This window comes from Sceloporus occidentalis, unplaced genomic scaffold (genome assembly GCF_023333645.1).
Source record: "Sceloporus occidentalis isolate IW3139 unplaced genomic scaffold, rSceOcc1.0.p SCAF_221, whole genome shotgun sequence".
In the NCBI taxonomy this organism is placed as follows: Eukaryota; Metazoa; Chordata; class Lepidosauria; order Squamata; family Phrynosomatidae; genus Sceloporus; species Sceloporus occidentalis.
The window spans coordinates 1156233-1183622 of NW_028317201.1; the positions used below are offsets into that span (position 1 = coordinate 1156233).

At 40.6% G+C, this 27390-nt stretch overlaps 1 protein-coding gene across 1 annotated transcript; it reads left to right on the top strand.

The window, feature by feature from the left end:
- Positions 1–1265: 1265 nt before the first annotated feature.
- Positions 1266–13530, top strand: LOC149277041 (endonuclease V-like). The gene is made up of 8 exons (XM_089503164.1): positions 1266–1354; positions 2514–2685; positions 3499–3633; positions 4164–4203; positions 4941–5053; positions 6654–6722; positions 7480–7608; positions 13471–13530. Exons 1-8 carry the CDS (start codon positions 1266–1268, stop codon positions 13528–13530), a joined length of 807 nt encoding a protein of 268 aa, XP_089359290.1.
- The last annotated feature ends 13860 nt before the right edge of the window (positions 13531–27390 follow it).

Consider the following 27390-nt stretch of genomic DNA (forward strand, 5'->3'; position numbering starts at 1 on the left):
CCATCACCACCTCTGGGTGGATTTGCATGGTGTCTGGGGGGCCCAGGACAATTTTTACAGTGGTTTCTAGTCACGGCTAAGTTGATTAAATGGCACCTACAACAGGTGCTTTACTGGAATATCAAGTATCGAAATCTCTGCTGATCCATACAAAAAAAGTTCAACTCGCGTCAATATACGTAACAAATCCATAATAATTAAACTTTTACAATTCCTTGCCATAAAAAAATGATAAATGCCATAAAATAATGCTCTTGCAGATCTTAGCAGTGTTCAAACACCCCGTTGAAAAGCCTTCCAAGACTAGTTGAGAAGACAACTTGGAATGTTGGAATGAGGTGTCCATCAGAAGATGACCACATGCTTTTGGCCATATAGGATATTTTTATCGGCATGATTAATGCTTGTGTCAAATAGTTTTGGTGTAAAACGGTCTCCTTCGGCCTTTTGCGTATTATTCGGCTTTTCGCGTAAATTATTTTACCTCATGGAATATTAGATCGGAGAGAGAACAGGTGCAATTTTTTTTGTCATCTCGCCTTCTCCTTCCAACCCTTAAGAAGGCAGCCGCCAAAGGGGGACATTAATTAACAGGAATAACCTAATTTAGAAGAACAATCATCCAAACGCACGGACAAGTAAAGTCGGCTGCTCCCACGATATACAAATGATTTTAAACAGCATTATGTATGTTCATTTAGTCCTCTAAACTGTGAAGTGTAATAAAGGGTCGTCCTCAAAATAAATGTAATATTTCCAAATTGGCCAATTATATTATATAAATTATATAAAGCAAGTTTATGGCACCCGCTTAATTTTATATCTACAGAAATAAGCCTTGGTTTATTGGTGCCATATATATATATATCTATCTATATCAAATATAAATTACACCTGCCTATACATATATATATATATATGAATTAAGTATAGGCAGGTGCAATTTATATTTGATATAGATATATAAATTTCTGATATAGATAGATATATATGATATATATAGAGAGTTATAACTGATATATAAATATATATAAATATATATGACTCCTACCAATATGTATTTTTGATATATCATATAATATTCTGTGTGGGGAATGTAATAATATACCGGTATATGTGATAGTGTATATTCACTTCCTGTGATAAGTATGATGGTAACATGACTACGCCCCAGCTTGCTCAACACAACTGACTGGGACGGGCGACTGTTTAGCTATGACGTCGCTAAATGGAAAGCGGAAGAAGGGCCAGTCTTGCGCCTCACCATGGATCCTACTGGGGGGCCCGAAGTCCTCTCTAAACAAGAGCATGAACCCAGCGACGATATGGCGGATACGTACAGTAAATGGGAGAGGTAAGTGCGCGCCTCAAGAAAAACGCGCGAAAGAAGAGGTACACAGCAGCCCACGGAAACGCTTCCTGAATGGACGTTCCATTGCGTTTACGTCACTACCTGAGGGATGACGGGAGTTGTAGTTGCTATGAGGACGTCCCCACTCATCCTTTCATAAAATATTTTGCTTTTGAAGCCGATGTATTTCCCTTAGCCAGACCCTATATTTTTATGTTTCTGTGGTTTTGTAAATAGTTCGAAAGGGGAACTATTATATCCCAAGTTGTCTAGTTACAATAAAAATTAGAAAATGTATAGTATTTTTGGTCAAGACCACTGATTTAAGAGAATAAAACCAAGTGTTTTATTTATTTATTAAAATCAAAGCGAATGTATCTAATTGATTTCCATACATTGGGTTTTTTTATCTCAACTTATTAACTATATAATAGACTATGATAAAATCTGTAATGATGTTTAGCTAATGGTAGCAACCAAATGGGTATAATGAAGTAAAATATTCTGAATTTCCATCTGTATTGAAATATATTAGCCGTGATACAACAGCAAGAAAGGCACCAGTTGTGATGTCCAGATAGAATTAAAGCTCAATATGAAGTTCCAGCCCGTTTACCTGGGATCCCCGATTTGGTGTAACATACTGCCATCTTGGTTGGGGCGCCACCGTTATTATGAGGGCTGTCTCTAATGTCACTTCACTCTTTGCCCATGTTGTACCTCAGTCCTACAGCTATCACGCCAAAACAGTTTTGCGTTCCCATGCGTTGTATATTGTGGGAAGCCAACACTCGAGAAAGATCAGGAATGTCCTGATCAGATCATCTTGACTCTGGACCAAGCACTAAGAGCCATTCCGTATATGTATTTCCTCTTTAAATTTGTTTCTGTAACTCGAATTTGTAGAACTTTTTCATGAGAAAACTATTTTATGTAATTTAACATCTTCCCCATGTAATAAAGTTGATCGGCCAACCAAGAAGACTTGTCCATCATTGCATCACACTTTGTTGTTGAATATTTGGTAGGCTATAGCTCCAGATATGCTATCTACTGAAGTAATATTTCTGCATTCGTTGAGTATACTGTGGGGTATGAGATAAATTATTGACAGAGAAAGAAAGCCCAATATTTGTCTGATACGGTTCCCCGTTTTGTTCAGGGAGCAGGCCCTGCTGAAAGAAGACCTTTTAAGTTACAACACCGAAGCATGGCAGGATCATCCTGAATTTTCGGGACTGGAAAGAGTTGGAGGCGTAGACCTTTCCTATTGTAAAGAAGATGATAAAGTTGCTTGTGCTTCGCTCGTAGTCCTGAGCTATCCAGATCTGAAGGTAATGTTTCCAGCGCCATCTCGACAAAGGTGGAAGGCGACTTGAAGCCCTTGAGCTGATGCTGTGCTCCTGCACATGTTCTCTATAGCTAAGGTTGGCACAAAGGTGGTGTTTTAAGGGTTTTTGAAATGCAAAGACGATGTGCAGCATCTGAAAGACCCTCAGATTTCTTATGCCCAGTAGCAAGGACACCGGTGTCCGTGGCAAGGTTTGTGAAGGTCCATAGAACATCATTAAATTATCCACCAGAGACCCCAGTAAATGTCCACAATAAGCAATGTTGGTGCCTACCAGTGCTATGCCAACATTTCCCCCAAAACTGTGTCAACCTTCTCTGTTACCAGTGGTGGAAACAATTGCCTATATAGGACAGACTGTCCTGAGCATTCTTGCCATCACATGATTGGATTCATATAGGTGACATACTTCAGGGTCCATACCAGACCACCAGGATTTTGTCTTAGATTCCCTATGCTCATTCTAAACCCATTGCCTGCTTATGATCTATAGGCAATATTTACCTTTTTTTAAACTATACTAATGTATCATCTGGCATTTGTTACCAATAACTGCTTGGCTGCAAAATATTTATTGTTTAACCCAAGGCATTGTTTTGATCTCAGGATACCACAATCGCACACAAGGTCACCCTTAATAAGAACTATCTCTAAATGATAAACATGTTCTAGTAGTAATGCATTTCATGCACTTTATCAAACAACCCAAACTCTTGCAATTTACCAGTTGAATGGTAACAAAGCACCATTGGAAGTCTAGGGGGTGTCATTAATGATGCTCTTTATTCCTGATTAGGTGATCTATGAAGACTGCCATATGGTGGCCCTCAGCGCTCCCTATGTAGCGGGATTCCTGGCCTTCCGAGAGGTGCCATCCTTGGCTGATGCAATTCACAGGCTACAGGAAAAGGATCCAAATTTGATGCCCCAGGTACACCAAACCCTAAACTCACTGCGTGGTACTTAATCACCATATGTTAGCTTAATCCCCATTACTTTACTATTTTATGGGACGCTATTATTTTAAATGCATTTCGACGTCTCTTAGTGTCTAAGAAAATTATTTCAATGTAGCGTTGAATACATTTTAGTAATACCCAACTTTTCATCTAGGCTAAGCAATGGAACAGTTTCTTGTTTTTTTCAAAATATATTAATTTTTACTATGAAACAGAAATTATCTGTGCTGTGTTTTCATGTCATTCTATCAAACAACATACTTCAATTACATAGTAGAGAACTTAATGTTTTAAGTGGAATGACACCCTTAATTTGGGAAGCAGTCCTTATGAAGGTGCTGACACCTTGTGGTGAAAACCAGTTATTACACCTCATCTTGTTAAACATAGGTATTATGGCATAGGGGTTATTTTATGTAGATACATTGACCTTGTACACTTATACAAATCATTCACATAGTCATCAGAATATTATGTCTGTTAATGTGTATGTCTTTTGCAGGTGCTCCTTGTAGATGGCAATGGAATCCTGCATCACAGAGGTGACTCCTCAATTTCATTCATTTATATCAGTCTTTTGTCACCTGTTTTATCCGTGGGACATTGTGATGAGCTCACCCCTTAGACAGTCCGTATCAATAATACAATATTTATTCTATTAAATTGTTACAAAACCTCTGCTTTTTTGTTTTTATTTGAACAATTATATAAACAGTGAAGATATTGCATATTTGATATACTAAAATGTTATACAAATTGTGTCCTTGATATGTAAATAGCTTCCATCTCTTCACTTCACAAAAACATAATATTCAGGGATATAATCTTTAAATTATGGGGAAACAGCTTCTTGATCCAAGGAGAGATCTGTCTGCCATTCTGGGGTCAAGAAGGAATTTTGTTTGCCTTCTTTTGGATCAACAGCAAGAAATAAAGAGATATGGGAAAGGCTGAACTTGGTGGATGCATGTCTTAAGCTAACCTTTTGTTTGTAGTCAGCTCTAGTTTTATCTTAATTTTCCATGGAGCTGGTACATTATTTTAACTGGCACATAACCTCTGTGTTTCTTCTTTTATTTAATTTAACTCTCATTGATAGTAACTAAGTAACTGATTGACTGTATGAAAGAATTCACAATGTAATGCTGCATTCAGATCTTATCTCCCATATGCCATTAAAAAAACATAATAAATACATTGCTGACGGGGTATAATAATTAGGTTTGGAAGTAATTAGAAATGTGACATTTGTTCCTTAATTTGTCTTGAACTTCTGCAGGATTTGGGGTGGCGTGCCACCTCGGGGTCCTCACGGGGCTACCTTGCATTGGGGTTGCCAAGAACCTACTACAAGTGGATGGTCTGGAGAATAATGAAGAACACAAAGAACAGGTAAATCAGTGACATAACTTTTCTTTTGCTCAGTAGAACACTCAGGACTGTTACTTTTAATGTTAGAGGGAACTATCACCCATACAGCCTTGAGCTATGAGTTGAAGATATTGTAATTATAAAGGCTACCCGAACCAAATGAAGCAAAAGGGGAGGCATATCATAACAGCAAAGAACATTTGTACAAATACTGAGAACGGGACGTTCACTTATACACAAAAGATGTGTTTCTAACTTAATACTGTAAGGACCAAGCATGCTAAGAGTTCCAACCTCTTATCGTTTATAGTCTTTTGGCTGTTGGTAGCTCTTTTTTGGTATGGACAGTACGTAGAATCTGAAATCCCTTATTTTGTAATAGGATTGAACAGGCATCATCTGTACCTGGAGAGACCTATAAAAATATATTCCTCTAAGTCTTGTTTAAAATGAGTTTTTCTTTAAAAAAAAAAGTTTTATTTCCATCGACATGCAACCTATCCAACGTATAATTGGTCAAAGCCACTTCTTTGAGCTTGGTTGAGTATACCCTTCTTTTGGGTTCGTAAAGGCAAATACGCTACAGGGTGATAGACTAGGATGAAGGCCTGGAACGTCTACACAAAGGATTACGGGCAAAAGCTGTAAATACGGTCAGTCCCATCTTATTAGGACACTAATTACTGACAAAGTACAGCACGTTTCCTTTTCTTTCCCATAAGGAGATGAGTTGCACGGTGTAATTTATCCATTCATTTGAAGTGTCTCCTACCATATTGATTCCTATCCCACAGCCAGAACAGATTGATTGGAAGGGAACATCTCACTCAGTTGTTTTCTTATTCTGATTTTTTTTTTCCGTTCTCCCTCTACAATCGCTCTCATCCATTTACAAAGAGTGTATATTTGACAGTAACACTTATTAGCATATTACTGGCAATGGTATATTTTGTTACGCGTCCAAATAACTTCAGCCCTATTAAAAGAACAGTAAAAGCTATAGGCAGACTAAGCCTTTGAAACATTTTTTGTCTTACTTCTGTGTTATTATATATATATATATATATATATAATTTTGTGCATATTCACCATGGTGTACTGTGGGACGTATGCAGAGATATCTGTATGTAACTCTCACAGCCATCCCAATTTCAATACGTTCTTAATAAGCCTCAAGATTGAAGCTTATGAGCCAGGCTCCCTCCACTAAATGTGTCGTTTTGTCTTACTCTGTCAATTCTAGTCTTGTCATACCCCTTGAATATGTGTATTGTATTAAGTGCTGCATAGATTGTTGAGGCTATATAAATAAAAGATAATATTTAAAATAATAATAGTAAGCATCGATGGCGCTATATAAAACAATAAATAATAATAATAAGCATCCTGATTCTTTACCTCAATGATTATTTGCCTGGTGAGCTTCAATATTTTCGTTCATTTTTAAAGAGATGAGTCAAATTGAGCTAAAATGAACCCAAAAATATAATAACAGGGGAAAAAAAGTCCTCACCTTATGGCAACAACATTAATATCCACCAGGCACCATTGGACTGATGAGTTGGAGAAATGGCCATTGCATACCGGGAAAGAACTCTTTTTATTTTGTCTTTTCTTCCAGATACGGCAGCTAAACAGCGGAGGAGATTTTTTCAACCTGACAGGCAGCTCTGGCATTGTCCTGGGTACTGTAAGTAAACGCTGCGCAGACTTTTCACTCTATAATATATAAATGAACTTTTCGATACTTAGGTACTACTATAGCTAGGGAGCTCAGATCCAAATCATGGTCTGGGTAACGGAAACTACAAAGGTCCAATGTGTAAATCTACAAACATTTCTACAACCACTGTGTCAAATAAAAAATATTTGCATTATCAATTAAATTTAAAGCACCATTGAACCACCAACCAAATAGTGGTATTTACCAACCCGTATATAGAGCTAAATAAATAAATTGGACAGCTCTTCATTTTGAATAAAATAACAAAAAAACTTACAAAAAACAAATATATATAAATAAAATGACACGATATACCGTATGTTCAAAAGAAAACTCAGCAATGAGGGCTATAAAATCTATATGTAGAAATCTAAATAGAGAGTACTCACAGAGAGTTTTTTTTTCCTGGCCAGGCCAACATCACAGGACACCTAAGGTGTTTTTTTCTATATATGTGTTGATCTCTTTATACATATTTTTTTCTTTATTATTTTTATATCCCCCATTGCAGAATTTTTGTGTATTTTTATTTGTATATGTTATTTTTAATTTTAAATATTACATTTTTTTATATTTTTTCAAAATTAAACGCTGTCCAGTGAGTTACTTATAGTTCCAATGTGTGTTGGAGGAGTTTGATGCTTGTTTAGTGAGGGCTTAAGACAAAGACCAAATATCCATATCTCATGTGATCCATCAGTTTTTTATTTCTTCCCCACTACAGGCTTTGAAAAGTTCCAACAAGAGCTCCAAGCCCATCTATGTCTCAGTTGGCCACAAGATAAGCCTCGGGTCTGCGGTAAAGCTGGTCCACTCCTGCTGCAAGTACAGGGTTCCCGAGCCAATAAGACAGGTGGGTTATCAAACTGCACTCTTTTAATCTTGACTGTGACAGGCCATCAATGCAATTATGACGCTCAAGAGGTAAGTGGTGTGGTCTCTTAGAAGACAAGGAGGAGAGACCTACGCAAACATGACATCTACATGTACTGTTAGACAGTCAACCAGCTGAACATATTGTATGTATTAGTCTGTATACTTGGGACAAGTTCAAAAGTTCTATGGCGTACGGATGGCACTAAAACATGAACAATATGCCTTGAGGTCCTTATATATGTATATATTTAAGCCTAAAGTTTATGTTAGAAACAGAGCCCCTTAAACCAGTAGCCACCCCGGTACTTCATAAGAAACGTTTGTCTTGGGGTGTAAATTTGAGTTTTAAATCCAATTTGCCTTGAAGACCCTCAAAAGGCGAAATGTTGGGAAGGAAGGCATTTCTGTAACTACTTACAAACATAATTACATGTGCAAGGCTGGGGGGGCATGTCTAATTGCCTAAAAAGATATGATTGTTTGCCGATGCAAAGTGTTTGCATTCTCTTCCTCAACTCCCCAGAGTAGGCTTTGAGATGGTGCCTGCATCGATTACATGCGTGTGAGCTGCATACGTCTGGGTTTTGGCCAATGCAAAGGCACAGGACATGGGGCTCATGCATCTTCGCTTACCGCAGTGCTTGCGTTATTCATTATGTTGCTTACGTTCCGACACGTTATGCAACAGAGAAATCTTGTTTGCCGTAAGCTACTTACTCCATGACTTACGGCTGCTTTCCATCATACGTCCAGCTGAGTTGGGCTTAACCCTTTCTGGGTTTTTAGCGCACCCTCTCCACAACTCCAAAAAAAGGCTAGGTCACAGCAGAAGTATTGTAAGGCTGTGTTATATATCAGAACCAATAAAGCCCAATGGCCTTCTTTAACTCATTGACTATACTGTGCTTTCATTCTGCCAGTCCGCACTCATAATGCCTATAATATTACAATTACTATCTCAATGAAATCGATATAAGGCTGATTTGTAAAAAAAACCAAGGTAGCCTTCAGGAGCAGAAACAAGGAATGTCCACCAGGGGGCAGAGTAAGACAAACATCGTCTTACTGCCTTTCACAATAACCCAGACTGCAGGAGCATTAAGGCCATGTCTGTTAAGGGGGTCCGGATGCCTCTCATAATAATGAAATCAATCTGAAATTGAAATGTTGGGCTTCAGTATAAATGACATATTATGTCACCGAACATTCACAACTGACTAATTTTGCCTGCAGACATAATAATAGTGGCTGATTATGCCTAGGGGCTACTTGGGATCTTTATTGTATGATGCATGGAACTGCTGTTGGTCCTTGTATACTAAAGAAACTTCTTGTACTTGTTAAATTAAGAATGTGGGCTTTATTGGTCGGGGTATTTGGAAACCGACCATTCTACAAAAGAAGGCACATTTAATCCCTTGCTGGATCGCTTCTTTGATTCTTCTGTGCAGTCTTTCAGTGGCACGTTTTTTTTGGAGATGATTAAGAAGTGGTTATTGAACCAAAGGGTCCCTTTGAAGTCACCAATGGCACATGGGGATATGCAATTGTCAATTGCAAGTTCAAAATAGAAGCAATCCTGCTGGGATTACGGGAGATTAATTCTTCACTTTGATGCCTAAAATCCTTATATATAATAAGATGTGTGTAATCTGCCTAAGGGGTGCACATCCGGACTATTCTGTCAAAAAGAACGAGAAAGGAACTGACCGTGATAAACGTTACTTCACTCTCTCTGGTGTAGGCTGGTTGAGGGAGAAAGAAGGGCAGAGGCAAGGGGTAGGGTGGATGAGGTAGAGAGAAGAAATCGAGTATAGCATGGGTGAGGGAAGGAGGACACGTACTGTAGTGTGGATGAAGAACAGAGAAAGGCAGAGAGGAGATGGACGAGGGAGAGAAGAGGGCAACAAGCAGGTATATAATGGGTCTGGGGGACAGATGGGTATTGAGGAAGGGCAGGAGGCATATGAAAATACACAGTCAGTGCAAGATGAATGCAGTGTTCAGGGGCGAGCTGGAAGAGGGAATAGAACAGGACACCGAAAGAGTGCAGGATGGATAGGAGAAGGGCAGAGAAGAGTGCAATGTATAAAGTATTCATGCATTTAGAGAGCCGAGCTTCCGCTCACATTAGCAAGCTCTGCCGGAGTTAAGTCGGCTCGTGATTTCTCGATAAAATAAAAACAAATCAGATTTGATTATATCTTCTATTAGCAAATATTTGAAAATACTTCAAACCAGAGTACCCTTTTATGGGCAAGACGGCGCTATCTATCTGATTATGAGATTATGTCATCTCTAAACCTCCCTTTCCTTGTCTGTTTGGAAGCACCTCATCGTTGGACTCGGCCGTCGCATTACTCATGGTGCCAGTTTCACACGACAGCTCTGAATTAAACCCTCAGCGTGGTCCACGCCAAATGAAATGGAAATAATAGGTTGAGATCACTGTCCATTTGCAACCCCACAAGGATGGAATCGCTTCCAAAACATCCCGGGAAGTCAGTGAGATCATAGAAGTGTGCAGGGCACTCGCAGCAACACCAAGCACCTGCCAGTAGAGGGCACTCTCGCACAAAGCGTCTGCAGAGGAACTAAAGAATTGAGGGGTTTTTTTTTGTCATGTTAACCTAATAAATGGAGTTTTCAGTCCTCCCCCGCACCACATCACTGTCTATCACAGAGGGTAAAATGAAAGATGGATAAGGGTCTCTGGATTTTCAGCTGAGTGATTTTATTGTGGGTTATTATTGTACACAGGGTAATCGCTCACAAAACTAACCCACCGCACTTTATTTATTTATTTATTTTACCAATTATTCTTAAAGTAAACATTTGGTCGTTGAAGGATATTTTATTAATGTATAATCATTGTTTATTTTACGGTGCCAGCGGAAGCGAAGTGTACCAAGTAGATGGTTTAAAGAGCCTTGCTCGATGGAGCTTTCAGTCTAGGACAAGAGCTGTACTGCATTTTGCTAAAGAACTCTTTGGGGCGTATTGTCGCAGGTGCCGAAATAATTCTAAGCTTTATATGCCTTAATACCAGGTTCCTGGAAATCGCCACAAAGCGTCGTGCCTGTTCTAAGTGCCTGCCACCTGGCTGATATCTCACGAATCTGGGTGTAGATATAGCTGTCAGTGATACTGCCGGGTTCATTAAAGGGTTATTGCCAGTGCGTCAGGAATGGTGTTATCCGGCACTGCGGTGTTGCTCTCCCCTCGCCCCAGCTGAGTCTCTGTAGGTGAACGATGTGTCACCTGGCAGACAGAGCCCTCGAACGAGGGTGCGGAAATAAAATCCCCTGGTCCCACCGCCTGCTGCCACTATCCCGGTGGAACGTGACACGGCTCCTTGGGGAGGCAATTAAAATATCGTAGTGCGTATTGTGTGGAAATGCCCATCACATGGAGCTGCAGCCAGCCTGAACCTGCAGCAGCGTAAGAAGAGAGGATTTGAGGAGGGAGGGCAGCACCGCAGCTCGCTCGGCTCCTACATTATCCGCTTTCTACATCATGTTCTGCGCTTGGGTTACACGGGGCACCGAGCCGGGCACTGGGCGACTGGAGGGAGACGAACATTTTCAGTATGACAGGCCAGCTTGGCCATCCTTCTGCCATCATAAACCTGCCCCAAATGCTGGTGCCCCATACAAGAACAGTATAGAGAGCCCATATTCCTGCGTTCACTATGTATGGACACATTGTAGTAGTTTGCCCCATACACGTTTATGTATGTGTGCAGGAGCCAAATAACTGTGACCAGGGGCACGTTGACAATGGGCAAAATGGACATTTGACTGGTGGCAAGGGGCCCCCATTCACTACATATTGTCATTTATATGTTGTCTGCACTGTATAGCAGGAACGCAGTGCTTATTGAGCTGGGCAGTATAGGGCCCACCTGGTCCATGGGGTTCCTCTACATCAAGAGGCATTCTTACTTGGAGGACCATCCATTCCATAGGTGTCTGTACAGGTGACACCACCAATGTATCTAGATAAAAGTGGGACATCTTGGTTTCCCTCTTGACCAAGCAAGCTGTACAATGATTGTTGCTATTCTATTCTGTACCTAGCTGTCTTTTTTTGGTCTTTTTATCTCAGTTCCCTCCTTTACATTTCTTCCTGGCCCCATTCCAATCTTTGTCCCTTGTATAGACTAAATTAAGATGCACATCTTGTGATGCTAAAGCAGTGTGATGTGGACTGACTTAATACTTAATGAACAGCGACAGGCGGCCTGCTTCAAAGTATAAGCAGCTGTACTGATGCAAAGTCCTTTATCTCGGGGGTTCTGACTCTAGAAGCTTCAGAGGAAAGACTTTGATATCTTGTGGACTTTGTCATACACCATCAATGCCCATAAGGTAATGGAGTTCTTGCCTGTGAAATCCTTCAGTTCAACGCAGCTCTTGTGGGTTGCAGCCTCATAAATTCTGCTGTTACCGCAGCACAATGACATTTTAAAGATGTTCCTTGTCTTCCAGTTTCTTTAAGAAACTCTACCATCTGAAAAGTGTTTACAGGATGGCAGTAGAACATAAATATTCTCTATATTGCTTTGGCAAAAATGAAAACAAATACATAAATAAAGTGATAGTTTGTTCAATATCCTCTCGGACATCAGCATGTGTCGCCATATGCAAATGAACTACTGCAGTGTAGCTTGAATTAGCATATTTGTTCGATAGCAGAAAAAAGGAGGAGGTAACTATTCATTTTTCTCTTGTTCTATACATTTGCTTGGAATTGGGCTTGCGCTGTGTATAGGTAAAGACCAAGAGGGCTGTCAGTGGTAACAGAGTCCATTTAACTGACGATTGTCAGTTAACAAAATTGTAATCTGTTGTAACCCATCAATTAGTGAAAAATCAATAAATCAGAATGCTTTACTGTCTGTAAAAGAATCAATCATGACCCTACAGGATAAGTGCTGCTGTAGCCATAATGGGTAAACATTCAGTAGTAGGCACAGCTTACCCTACAGAACAAATCCTAGCCATCAGCTACCATATTTGGGGACAAAAATGGTAACTTCTAACCCGTGGATTATCAGTTATCCTAAGTGAACTGTGGTTTTGGTTGCCCCTCTCAAACTTCCTACGGTAAACTCACTAGTATTTGGCAGGGCCAAGCAAACTCCTGTAGGCAACCCAAATCTTTTTGTGGAATTGTCAGGCTGACCATAGGGTCAAAGTACATGGACTTCCAAAATGAGGAACACATCAGACACCTTTGTGTTATCTGGTGGTTTACTTTAGGTCTTCAGTAAATACCCATCAGTTAAACCGCACTGTACTACATCAATGCTTCATCAGTTCACAAGTTTTAGATGATTAATGTACCAATCGTCACCATTGGAGATTTTTGGGCTCATCCCATCACAGTCCATTATGGTGCCCTCCATGTTCAAAAGGTCTACTCACTCTTCACAGGGGGGCTCTCCACTCCGCAGTCCAAAGTCCTGAGGAACATGGATAGAGTACATATATGGGGGGCTGTAGTGGCTCAGGGCTCCTCCAGAGAAGACATTATGCATAAAATCTTTGTTAATCCAATGACAGACGCTAACTCGTTAGTCAGTACATTTTTCTTAGTCCAATGTAGAAAAGATGTCACTTACGTATACACATTCCTAATTCCAAGGTACACACATATATGGTTCCCTGTCTTTTATTTTAATCTTCAATATGCGTGTCATGCCCTTTATATATTTCACAGTTGACAGTCATGACACTAGGTTTTATACTTTGTAACCATGTCTCTGTACCGTTTCTTTAGACTGCTGTATTGTAATGAATTAATGTTTTGTTTCTTTCCCATTACACTATTACAGGCAGACATCCGATCCAGGGAGTTTCTGTGCCAAATCGCAGCTGCATCTGAAACAGCATAGAGCTCATCTAGCCTGGTTCCTAAAGATCCCCCAGGACCGCGTGCCCTGTAAATCTGGCTCAATATGACGCACAAGTGGACACTTAGACTGCGATCTCAAGAGGTTCACGGGAACTGGAACATTACACAAAGAGCTTTTACGCCTGCCACCCTCACATCTGTGGGAGGCTGTTTATAGAGGTACAAAGTCATTGACAGGTGATTCCATGACACTATTTAATGACTTTGTGGGCTGCTTCAACAGTTTAGGTTTTATATATCATGTTTGCATAACAGACTGGATCTAAAATCTCCAGAATGAGACTTTTACACCACCGTAGGTTTTATAACATTTTATCATTTAACAGATCTTGCAAAATAACTATTACGTATACAGTATTAACCACACTGCCAAAAACTGTGCCATTTAAAGATATTCCATATTTTTTCCTGAAATTTTACCTATATTATCACTAAGTGGGAATGGTATTTGAAACTTAAGCCCAGCTGATAATTATTTGACTTTAGCTGAATAAGATCAAGTTGCATATAAGCGACCGAACCACTCTAAGAATAAAATGTATTGTAGAGAATATATGACCCGTGTTTTCCCGGAACTGTTAATCTTGGTGACATTTAACTTAAATAAAATATTTAACCTCATAAACGGCTGCAGCTTGTGGCAGGACCAGCACTAATAAATCAATCTCTTGTCCTGGAGTTCTTTCCTTTCCCCTAATCCCACTTTTACAAAGTCTGCCTGAAACAAAATGGGATGGATGGGGATGGATGGGGGAATAATCCTGCAGACCGAGAACAGATGGGTGCTGCCATTATATAAATATACCCAAAAGTTTAGGGTCACTTAGAAATGTCCTTGTTTTTGAAAGAAAGGCACATTTTGTCCATTAAAATAACATGAAGTGGATCAGAAACCTAGCACAAACGGAGTTAATGTTGTAGCTGGAAAAGGCTGATTTTTAATGGAATATCTTCATAGGCGTACAGAGGCCCTTTATCACTCCCATCACTCCCATCTCTCCTTTATCACTCCCATCACTCCTGTGTTCCAATGGCACGTTGTGTTCGCTGATCCAAGTTTAAGTTTAAAAGGCTAATTGATGGTTAGAAAACCTTTTTGCAATTATGTTACAGCCAGAAATGTCCTTGTTTTCCATGAAAACAGCTCAGTGACCCCAAACCTTCGAGCTTTCGTGTATGTAATATATTATCAAAATGTAGGCAGCATTACATGTGTTTATTTAACGTATAGAATTCTGAAATGTATGATTTGGTTCGATTTAACCGATCAGCTTTAAGAAGCATCCTCCTGGCTTTTTTTCTTTTGCTATCCTTCCCTTTAGTTGCGCAATCATTATATCTATATGTCTTCTACTAGTCAAGCCAAGTGTAAATGGGAAAAAAAGCAGATTCTTGACAGGTCTCTTAACTACAAGCTCCCCACTGGCTCCCGATTGTTCCAGGGTTTTCATCCTAAAGATGAGATCATACATTACATAAGATGAAAAGCTAGACGTTCAACATCCGGGGACCTTAGTGTTTGGACAGGGAGCTCTCCAGGTAGGAAATAATCCCAAGTCTCGGTTATACAATCGATTTATGTAACATATTATAAGAAAGTTATTAGCACGGCCTTGGAAAGACAGAAGTGGCATCAGCATATCATGCACAAAGGAGATATGTTTTTCTTCACGCCAACACAAGACTTATTAGAGTTTTAACCACTTCTGTCTCGGAATGTGTCTCAATAATATCCATTTATTGGATAGAAGATAGAGTGTCAGATAAAAGGATTTGACAAAGAGACCTCCAAGGTCTATAACTGTCTCTGTTGGCTTGATAAAGGGTATCAACGTCGACTAAGGACTCAATTTAAATCTAACAAACAATATGCATCTATATGAGTTAAAATGCTTTTCTGCATATACCTCTAAAAACATAATGAACAGCTTTCTCAATATGAAAACGCATATTGTGCAGTTATATGGAAATTTATTCGCCCCCATGGGCTTTTCACACTTATTTTGGTCAGATCAGATCCAGGGGTTTGCTCATCTCGATGTCTATGACTCCGCTATCGGTATACCTGGAAACTCATCGGATTTGGCGCTGCTTTCCCAGGTTTTAGGATCAGTTTCTTCCTTCTCCGAGCAGAGGAGCGACACATGACCATGCCCTCTCCCTGCCTATGTTCTGCCCTCTCCGTACCTATGCTATGCTCTCTGCCTACCTATATTCTGCCCTCTCTCTGTCTGTCTTCTGCCCTCTCTCTCTACCTATCTTCTTCCCTCTCTCTACCTATCTTCTGCCCTCTCTCTGCCTACCTTCTTCCCTCTCTCTGCCTACCTTCTACCCTCTCCCTGCCCATCTTCTGCCCTCTCACTGCCCATCTTCTGCCCTCTCTCTGCCCATCTTCTGCCCTCTCTCTGCCCATCTTCTGCCCTCTCTCTGCCTATCTTCTGCTTTCTCCCTGCCTATGTTCTGCCCTCTTTCTCTGTATCTTCCACCCTCCCTGTCCACATTCTCTCTCTCAAAAGAAACCCCCATGCATAGTTACTTAGGCAGAAGAGCGAGAGCTCCATATAGCCTGCCATAGGAACTTCCCCGGTACACAGACACGCTCTCAAACACACACAACTCGACAGCGGATTGGCTAATCAATACACATTTATTAAGTATTTCACAACTTAACTGCCCTTACTGTGAGAAATTTAAACATTCTTGCATATCTTGGTTGTACATCTGATTGGAGTAAATTAAAACCGGATTAGATGCAGATTCTTTTTTCTTAGTTAGCCCCCCAAAAATGGCACCTTCTGGGCGCCCAGCATCTAATCTGGAAAAATATCTGATGTCTCATATGTGCTTTTCTTTCCAGCTACCCTTCAATACCTTTCTTCACGAAGATGCAAAAGTTTATACTAAATAAGAAAGAGAGGCTCTCCAGTGATATGAATAAATTACCCAGGTATTTTCTTTTAAACAGATTGCTTTTGTAATGCACAACAAAATTATTCTTTTATCCTGTTTTAATGCAAATTAACTTTCCAAACCCATCGTTAATAAAACATGCGGTGTCTGGGTATTAGCTCTTCTCCGCAGAGCTCTTCTGCAGAGAACATGGAGAACATGAAGGGATTCCATGCTCATTGGCATTCCCACTCCGTCTCCACTCAACTCCATGCTTCAACAGTGTTTCCCCAGCCATCAAAGTCCATTACCTGAGAGGAAACCTCAGTGTTCCGGATGCTTTGGTGTCAGGCTTGCATTGCCAGAAAGCATGGGAAATAGGCTGCAGTGAATCCACCGGAGACGTCTGGAATTAGAAACTGAGCGCTGAGCAAACAGATGTAATCTCACAACCAACATGTCTATCTCTCCCTTTGTTTGAGGAAAGAAGAGAGTTCAATTTAGAATGTGTTGGTGATAATCCATCCAATTTTCTTGTGGCAGCTTAAAACCAGCACTGCTTATGACAAAAGTAGCAGTAGATCCAAGTTAGTACTCCATAAGGCGATCCCCAAATTAAAGACATTTTAGCCAGTCCAGCCCATATCTCCATTGCACCTTCTAGGTAGTTCAATACCTCCAATGATCCCTGGGCCTCAATTACAATCCCTGTTTGGGGCAGTAGCCCAAATTGCTTGGGGGGGGGGTAAGCAATATATGGCCATATCGTTTGACGGAACCCCCAATATTTATGCCTTAGATGGGTGTTTTTTGGTATCTGCTGGGTATGTACTAAATTCTTGCCTTAAAGTTAATCCCCTTAGATTTCACTGATCCAAGAGGACATTTCATGGGTATACCATTTTGCATCAGAATTGCTATTTATATGGGACCCTCATTGCATTATTATTATTATATATTATGAAAAAAAAAAGTTATAAAACCTTCACAAGTGATTCGTATTATTTTGTATGCATTAACATATATATTGGAGCCCTGTAGTTTGCTTCGGGATCAGATTATAGGTAAATGGACCAATCAGAATGAAAGGGCTTATCATGGAATGAAAACTGGTTTCTCGTTTTAATCGTACCTTGGCCTTCAGTTTGGCACTTAAAGTATAATAGCCTGTTAATAAAGTGATGATCGCTTTGAGCATTTTTATCATCAAATTATTTATGCCAACGAGCCTTAGAAAACTTTGTAATACCAGCTAATACTCCAGGGAGAGTGAGATCTCTGAAAAATGTGCTCAACTGTCCCTTTAAATGCCAACGTGACCCAAATGTTAATGTTTTTATATAAATTACATCAGTCTAGGCTATGAACAAACAACAATGTATCACTAGTGCTCTTCTTTCCGTCATGCACAGCACCATTCCATGTTTCGCACATACGTACTTAAAGATTCTGCTGGTCCAATGTAAATAGGTGACCTAGACAGCTGCTTTAAGTGCTTAACGGGTAGAAGGTTCCCTCTTATATTTTTAGGAGTGTGCATGCAGGTGAAGTTGCTGGAGAGGTCTCCATTGAACCATAAGGATGACCATTCTCAGAGATATGAGGCCCAGAGAACATAGAAGCGTAGAATGTGATGGTCCGTCTAGTCTGTCCATTTTTCCTGCTGTAAAGACTCAAACCTTAATCAGTCGTTGGTCTCATCTTAGATTCAGGAGCCGTATGCCTATCCCATACATGTTTACATCCTCTCCTTGTATTAGCTTCTACAACTTCTGATGATAGGCTGCTCCATTTATCTACCACCCTCTCGATATACCTGGGTATGCCATAATCTTACTGCACCACTAAGATTGAACTGCCTGCTTCTGCCAGTTGCTCTACCCAACAATGCAAGGCTGGTTAAATACGATGTCATGTAATGAACAGTCGCATGAACACCAGAGGTTGCCCATCCCAGAAGATACATAGAAATGAGGTCCATATTTCATTCCCATCGCTCCTTCTGCTGAACTGCAGCTCCCCGACTGAGGCTTAAGCAGCTGGAATGATTAAATAAACTCCTTAGCCACGTATACCCTGTGACCGTGTCAATGTAGGTATCTTAGAAATTTGCATGCTAATAACATCCATTAATCAGACGCTCTGCCACCATCGTAACCACTATAGACAGGCGAAAGGAATCATCTTCGTCTGTCAATCCACTGGGGTCCAAGGGCAAGATTACCTAAAAATCTAAGATTAAAAAGTTAATTAAACTGGCGTTAATATCTTTTAGGTCTAAGAACACTAACTTTATTGTGTTCTGATCAAAGATGAATCCAGGAATTACTTATCCACTACTGTAAATCTAATTCTAAGATCAGTATGTAGAATAAAAAAAAAGGATACAATTTATCATTCCGTTCCCGCTGCAAACCAATGCAAATTTCGCCAAGCATTGCATCCGCTCTCGTCTTGATAATTAGTTCCATTGTTCGTATCGTTTATAACCGAGCCGCCGTTCCACGTACTTACCTTGCTATATGCCAGTAGTTAGTAGCCGTGTTTTTGTCTTGCTTATACATCATTATTTTATTTTTCCATGTAGTACAAATATTGTGATTAATAGCGACTAGTGTTTAGTAAATGAAAATGGAAGTCATTTGGTATTTTCAAGATAAATAGCCCATTACGTCTCTGGGTTGCTACACATCAAGTGGATATTAAAGCGTCTGAAGAAGAAAACCTCAGATTATGCGTTCATGTTTAGGACTTGAAAAATCTGCAGAGTTTTAGAGACCTAATATTATGCTTTTGGGTTGTTTTTTTTTAGTTTTTTGCCATTTAGGTAAATGTCTGCCTTGCCTAATTATAACTGCCCTGGGCTTGTCCGGATAATCCTCGTGATGAAAGGTCAGGAAGATGTTGCGTAATGGCGAGAATGAGACGTCTAGGAACCACTGGTTGGATGTCAGTTTTGGGTCAGCAACCGTTGGAAGGAGAAAGAGGATCTGATGGAATTTTCTTTGGGTAGGAGATTATGCAGATTAGTCAATTTCTGTCAGATCTTCGAAGACTACGTAAATCCGCAGTTAATTCGGCAGCAGCTTGTGTTGATGTAGTTGCAGGGAATGGAAATCGACTTGTTTCTGAACACTAAACAGAACATTTATCATCGTGAAGGACTTGGCTACATAATAGGGAATATTCTCCGTATTAAACCATATTAAAGAACTCTACAGAAGGTACTCGCAGGTCAGAACTGGGGTCAATGGTGTAGATAATGGGAAGAAGGGAAAGGGCACTGGGGTCTAGGTTTGCCCTTTCCGGGAGTGTGTATAACATAATGCACTTTGAGGGTATGCACTAGACTCATACCTGCCCTGTAGGGGGCATTCTATTTGTTCACAGGGGTATCTGGTTAAGTTACTCCAGGGGGCTACTATTGGCTGCATATTGTGTAAAGTCCCACTTTGACCACATATTATAAACCTCCGTACCAGCCAATGATTGACATTGACTGCATCCATCCCTTATAGAGTTAAAGATTTTTCACGTTCTCCCTAATGTGTAAAAATAAATAGTCCCATGTGTTCCTGAGTCACTCTGTCAGAGTCCTGACATCCCAATTAATGAAGTTATTTCTTATTAATGTGATTGTCGCGCAGATCCTCGGTTCAAACATCATTCATTCAGCCTCGTCCAACGCAAGCTGGCTTAACCGCATCAGCGCTGGAATTGAAAAGGTCTGCAAATCCCAGACCCATTCATACGCCGACTCTGGATAACTCCCATCATCCTCTGCCAGACTAGAGGGATTTAAGCTTCTCATCTGGTTGGCTTATGACCGGTAATACATGGTCTCCGTTACTCTAGGTGCTGGATCGCAAATGTGATTGCGTTAAGACACCCATTCTATAACAGTTAAAAACATGGAGCAGTCACCATGGAAACCAAAGGTGGATTGCTCCACATGTAGGTATATGGCACAGGACATGCTATGTTATATTTTCTACTAAAGGATATGACCTGATACAACATAACGACAAGTTCACCCAGACATTAAGGACACAAATCTTGAGAGATCTTCCTTTCCTCCTGAAAACTCTTTTCTCTTTGTCTCCTCTCCCTCCTCTTTTTTTCTCCATCGTATTTCGAGTAAAGCGAAGCTTCTGACTTTTAATGAGGGCTGCTCTCCGGTGTGTTCCTCTCGCCGGGGAAGCGGTAAGAGTTTAGGCAGGAGAGCTCTAAGGCAAATAAAACACTCCTGCAAGAAGAAGGCGGTTTGAAGGTTGTCGTTCTTTGGAAAGATTCCGAGGTGATGAGATCTCAAGTGGCCGGGAAAGAAAAACCCTTCAGTGCTGGGACTCTCATAAAGAGACACTCGCTACTTGGGTTGTTATAACATCAATGGCATGGAGTTCGAAGAACGGGGTTACTCACCAGATCAGATACTTCACATTCATATAATACAGGTAGCTCTTTCTACTCATACTCAAGTTATTCAGCAGACGAACACCTCTAAATCAAATCACTGGGTTTGAAGAGGAGACCTGGTCTAGATTGTCCATTGTGACGCACCGTGGAGAGACGTCGTGGCCGAGTTCTATAGAGATTCCTATAGCTTTTCATATAAGGTGTGTGGCTAGACCCAAGCACATTGAAGCGACTGAGAATCACAACAAGGCTGTTGTATATTTATACTGAAGGTTTCATTTTGACTCAAAAGATGGTTAGTAAGAATAATGTCTAAATGAGTATTTTTACCAACTGTGCAGCTGCTTTCACCTTTCCAACGCTTATAACTCCTGCCCCAGCGGGTTGTCTGAGCTCTGGGTCATACCGTTTCTTCTATCTCCGTATGTGGGTCACCTTTCTACTAACTTGGGAAGCAGTTGTAGTTTCTGCCCTGATTTCCCAGCCTACGTTGAATATTTATGAACTGCGGAGTCTCTCCCTGAACGCAGACACAGGTAGAAAATCTTTCGGTCAAATCGAGAAAACAAGCTCTGGGAGAGCCCATTTCATCTCACAAAAGCCGCTTTATCAATTATAAATAGCGGGGTTATTATTTCCAAGCATTACCGAGTCACAAGGCAATTGATACATCCACCTTCGACCTGAATTGACGCATAATTTCACCTGATTATTCAAATGTGTTCAAGCACTTTCTTTAGGCTACGGTGGGAAAAAAGAAGACATTACAGATGTTCTTTCAGCTCTGAGGACTTTCTTTTGATTTTTATGACTGTATTTAATGCTGAAGACAGTAACGGAGAAGGCGGAATGTCGGAGTAGGTTAGGTCTCCCTGCTGGTTAAACATTCATGTAACATCTTCAGGTCTAGTCTCTCATCTCCAGGCTTGAGTTTTGGGAACTGTGGTGTCTTACGTCATTCCACGTTCTTCTTCTTCTTGCTTCTCACGATAAATATATTCAAAAGACCACGGCAGTGACCATACCTGAGATCAGATACCTGCGTCACTCCTGGTTGGGGTTCTGCCCAGACCCAAACTCCCTCTCTTTCCAACTCTCTTATTTGTTTCTGGGCTTTGAGGTCTCGGAGGACAAATCTCTGTAACGAGCACTAAGTGTTGAAAGCAGAAACCAATTATCTTGTGGGTTTAGATCAATTACTCAATGATCTGTCTCATCAGGGTTTGGAGGTCTCCATGGATCTATGATGTGGAGAAACCCACCAAGTTAACCTAGAATATTTTGGGGGGTTTCAGAAGGTTCTTTTCAGTAAAATTTTCACCATATTGTTCCACTCCTGCTCTCCACAGATTGATCGATCGACACTTTGATTGATAGGAATCCTGGCCTTCTATGCTAAAAAAAACCATCTATGTTAGAGAAGAATTGATATTTGATGGGTGCTATGACGAGAAAGGGGTCCGGAAATCAAACCTATTGCGCACGGGGAATCCTGACTTTTTTTTTTTTAGGCACACTGTGGATTTTAGGTTTACTCGGTCAGCTCAGGAGTCACTCAGCCACTTTAAAATAGAACATCCGACTGGCCCCTTTGCCGCCGATGACCCAGTTTCTCCGGCAGGGAGGAGGAGGCCGTAATGGCTCCTGGCAGCCTTAGTGCAGATGGTAAAAAAAAAAGCCAGAGAGAGGGGACTGCGTGTGTATGTGAGCCAGGGACAGCAGAAGACCTGTCTTAGGGGTGATCGTTAGCCTATAAAAGCATGAGGTAATGCACGGGATGGGTGCCAGACACGAGAAATCTGCAAGGAGGGGATCCTTCCTAAATGTGAGACAGAAATAGAAATTATGATGCAAAGAACAAACAGAAAACGCAGCTTGTAGCCATGATCACATAGGATATTCCATGACCCGGAGTAATTTAAAGCAATCTACTGGACAGACGCTTCCTTTTTTAAGTGCTGTTTGCGTCGGAATCAGTCCAGAACTGAAAGTGTTAATTCTTGTAATTTTTTTTTAAAGAAAAATGTTTCTATATGCAATGGTGCAAATAAAATGCATTAACCCTCTAAATGCCCTGCTTCGATACATCAATTGGGAACAGAGGTATTTAAAAGGTCCTGGTAAGGATTGCAAGTTTTGATGGCGCTTAGAATATCAGAAATATGGCTTGCAGTGGAAAGGGTTAAAGATTAAATCTCATTGCCGGCCTATCACATAAAGTTAATTACCCAATTATTTTATCACGGATTATCAGCGTGAGAAAGAATAAAATTAAGCAGAGAACTGCTCACTCATCGCACAGAATAATTATCTTCCAATTGAGTCCATTATTTCTCAACGTCCTTCGCCTCTGAACTTGACTTTGTCGGCAGTTCCGTCGGATGTTCCGTCTCACCCGCAGTGTGATGGGCAATTTGTGGACTAATAGCTGGTGCAGAGGCTAGCGGAGCCGGGTCAACGGATGCCACAAAACCTGCAGTTGGTTTATGATTCATAAACATAGCTGGCTGAGGGTAATTAGATTTGGAGCCCAGCAATATCTGGAAGGCTGAGAGTGATGGAATGCGTCGTACACAAACTTTAACCATTCCTTATCTGCTAGTCTGTCCCCGTAATGTATAATATAATATAATATGAGTCCCATTCTGATTGCCCAGGATGGAGGCACATGTGTGGTGGGCAGTAGATGGCACTAAATGCCACTTTTGCTCCAGACAGAGGACAAGTGACTCCGCTGTGATTTATGGGGCAAAAGCAGACAGTTAAGGCAATCCTTAATCCCCCCGTAGCTATTTTATCCAACAGAAGGCATTACGCAAATCTATAATATCACTTTATGGTCTTTCGTGCTAGGGATTGGCCCATCTCATCAGGAAATATGCTGTTTAGGAATCTGCGGCACAAAAGATGCGTTTTCTACTAAAATGTGGTGGCCAGAACCTAGTGATCATAAGAAAATATCCCTTTTGGCTATAGGGTCACCACCAATGGGCTCCATAACCTTTTGGTACAAATAACCTCCGTTTACGGCTTTGTCCTTACATGCCACCCCGTATTTGTAGCCTCCTTTCCACCCACCTTATTGGTTATTTTTTAATAGCACTCACTCGACATATAAAGTCGGTTGACAAATTCCTTAATTAACACATTTATTCTTTTTATATTTTGTTGGCAGTGAAGCAAAATAAAAATGAAAGTCGTAAGAATCAGCTCTGACATTTATTATTTTTGCTTTGTTAGAAATGGCCAAAATCTCTGAACTTTCCAGCGGCAAAATTACTGATAATTATGTTTTTTAATAAGGCTTTTTTTTTTTTACTTTTGGGTTCCTTATGCTGTAATGGTTTGTGTGAAGACTTTCAATAGATCGTATTGAAAAGCATCACTGATAAAAATGAGTCATTATTAACATTCTTTGTAAGCATCATTGTCTTAAATATTAACCCAATTTATATTTTGTTGAGGTGGACTTGTGAATATGTTAAAGAAAACTGAGTTAAGGTACTATAAAGTTGAACTTCTTTGGCAGGTTGTTTGAGCTTTTATATTGTATCGACTCAGCATAATGAATAGTTATATCGGTACATGACTTTTAAGGGATTAACCCCATTTTAATATTTGCATTATGGCCACCTCTTCTTTGACCTTCTAGGTCCTTCATAAGGCATAAAGGTCAAATGCTGTTCAACTGATGTGGAAACTCCCATGTTCGTGAACACTCATCTTTAGGGGCTTACTTCTATAGAAGATGCACATGGCACAAACCAAGCACATATGAGGTTCTAGAAGGGTGTTCACTAATCTTTATTACACTATGAAAGAAGACAATTGTAGGGCTTCCTCAAGAAAGGTCGGAAACCTTGGCTGTTTTGTTTTTGGAATAAAAGTAATTGAGTATGACTACAGTTGCAAGTATGTTGGGTTTCCAAAGGGTTATCAGAAAAGCCCATGGTCTAGGCCAACTAGGGTCCAGTGGACAGTAGTCCCTCTTCAGCTATTGGATCATGTGCCCCAGTGCACTGCTGCCCAATGGGCCAGTTTCAATAACGCCTATATAGCTTGCCGTACCCTAGGAGGTGGGTGCTGGAGTGTGACATATGATGGCGGCCATGATCAGGGCACCCTATGTCAAGCTTAGGGAAGCAACCAACATAAACATGTTTCTGGGTATCAGTAGGACCCTTAACTTGTGTCACCAGCAACTGCACCTTCTATGTGAGAATAAGCATTTGTTGTCACTATTTCTTCACGAAAAGTTAAAAAAACTGTGAGGTGTTGAATGATAAGCCTAGACTGGCCATTATAGCACCTGCCACCTACCTTTTGCCAGCATGCAGCCATCTGCCAGACACATGCAGCCATGTCATATAACAGTATAGCATAGAACCGCATGTATCCAGCTGGTAGCCCCATATCTGTGATTTATCAGCTGATGGCCTTAAAGTGCCACGTCCAACCCTCAACCCCAGGTAGGTCCTGATGAATGGCCTTAGTTGTATTTCATGAATTCAAAGGAAAATAGTGTCTTGTTCCCTGGACATAGCAAACAAAACATCCACGTTCCCTAATCTGTTCTCAAACCCAATGCCTGCATGCTCTGGTTCTCTCCTGCTCCGCAAACTGTCTGTACCACAGGGTATACTTTCAGATCTATGCCCCCCAGACTTGGGTATATTCTAATAAATACTCCGCTCTGTCAGATTTTAATTAAAATCCAGATACCAGGTTATTAAAAGACGCCTTAAATATTGATTAATTTTGCTATAAATCCTTTACATCCAAGAGGGGATATGTCTTCATTTCCCTTTTTTTCTCAGTCTCCCTCTATCTCTGTCTTTTCTTTAATGACGTTCTTCTTCTTTATTCCAGTTTCATTGTTTAATTCTCTCTCCACATCCTCCTCCTGTCCCCTAATTTGTTTTATTCCCACATACACTATCTCTCTCTAGTTAATTATCTTTTTTTTATCTCCTTTTATAATTCTCCTTCTAATATCACAGCTTCTCGTTCTTTTTATTTACCGTTTCTCACTTCTCTTGTTGCTGTCTCTTCTTTAAAATGACCCACATTCTGTGGTTGTCTTTCTTCTATTGCCCCTACACTAATGATCATTCTTTCTATACCTCCTTTCTCCAATCCACCCACTTTCTAATTCTTGTTTCATAGCCCATTCATTCTGATCCTAGTGCTCTCTTTCCTCCCATACATCTTTTTTTCTCTCTTTCTTCATCCCCTCTTTCTGATTCCCTTTCTTAACACCTGACCCTTATTTTCCCATCTCCATTCTCTTTAATTCTCTTTCAATTCTCCTACCATCCCTCTAATCTCATCTTTTTCCCTTACACCCTAACGCAATCTTTCGACTTCTCCCTAATTCATTTCATTCTATTTTATTTGATAGTTCTGTTTATTTTCCAGACCACCTATTTCTCCACCGGCTCTCCCCCTTCCTCTACCCTTATATATATCCAGTGGCATCATCACACACTAAATCAATACTTCTTATTTATGTATGGTTATACCTTCTCATGGAACCTATTCTTTATTTTATCCATGAATAAAGGAACATTGGGAATGGGATTCCCGATCCCTTACACATTTCAGTGGTTTTTAGTGGAGCCACGCTGTATCTTCTGCCCCAATCTGCTCATGTGTCTCCCCACCTCACCAGACTGTGCCCGTCACACATTACATAGCACAATCAGTCAAGCACCAGAGGTGTCAGCATCTCGCAGACTGTGTCACCTTCCCCAAAACACGCGTCACCCAGTCTCTTTTCCCTCCAACCTTCAAAGCAGCTCCTCTTGCAATTAGCTCCAGCATCAGGTCGGAGGCTGGGTACCAGGAAGATGCTGTAACGTCAGAGATGTCACCGACAATGAGTCCCAGCGAGTCTCTCTGACATTCCCTACACAGTCTCGTCTTGTTCCCAGTAGCTCATTAGTACACTGAGAGCTATCTGGATAGAGCTTTCTCCTTAACATGTATAAGGGTATCCCGCACCTCCTCAGGGGTTACTTTTATTTCCTTTAATTGTGCTCTATCTGTCTGTATAAGATGGGGGGTTCCATATGGCTTTTGAATTCTTTCCACTCTCTATGTACAGTCTTATATAATGCCAACAGCTGTACATCAAAGATTAAAAGGTTTACCATTCGGCCAAGTCCAGCCAAGTGGCCCAGTAGCAAAACTTTCTAAAATCCTTATGCCGGTCAACACCACCAAGTCTTGTCTAAAGCAAATTGGCAAAAAGGGAATAGATAAAGTACCCCGAAAATATCTGCTCAAATTGCTTGTTACTCTAGGTATGCCATATTGCTTAGTGGCCATATTGGGAATTGCAAGTACAAAACACAAACCTTTGATAGTGAACTACAATCTTCAAAGTATAGCAAGCCAAAGGCAATTGCCCCTTTGCCCCTCTTTGGTTGGTTAAAATCGCGGTTTGGGTGCTAATTAGGAGACTTTCCATGGTGGGACCATCACCGCTGTGCGGTGCATCTCCATAAACACCTCCATAAATAATACAAAAACC

Coding starts and splice junctions, on each gene's coding strand:
- LOC149277041 (XM_089503164.1), top strand. CDS start 1,266: ATGGATCCTACTGGGGGGCCCGAAGTCCTCTCTAAACAAGAGCATGAA. Junction 2,686..3,498: donor TGAGCTATCCAGATCTGAAG/GTAATGTTTCCA, acceptor ATTCCTGATTAG/GTGATCTATGAAGACTGCCA. Junction 7,609..13,470: donor TTCCCGAGCCAATAAGACAG/GTGGGTTATCAA, acceptor ACACTATTACAG/GCAGACATCCGATCCAGGGA.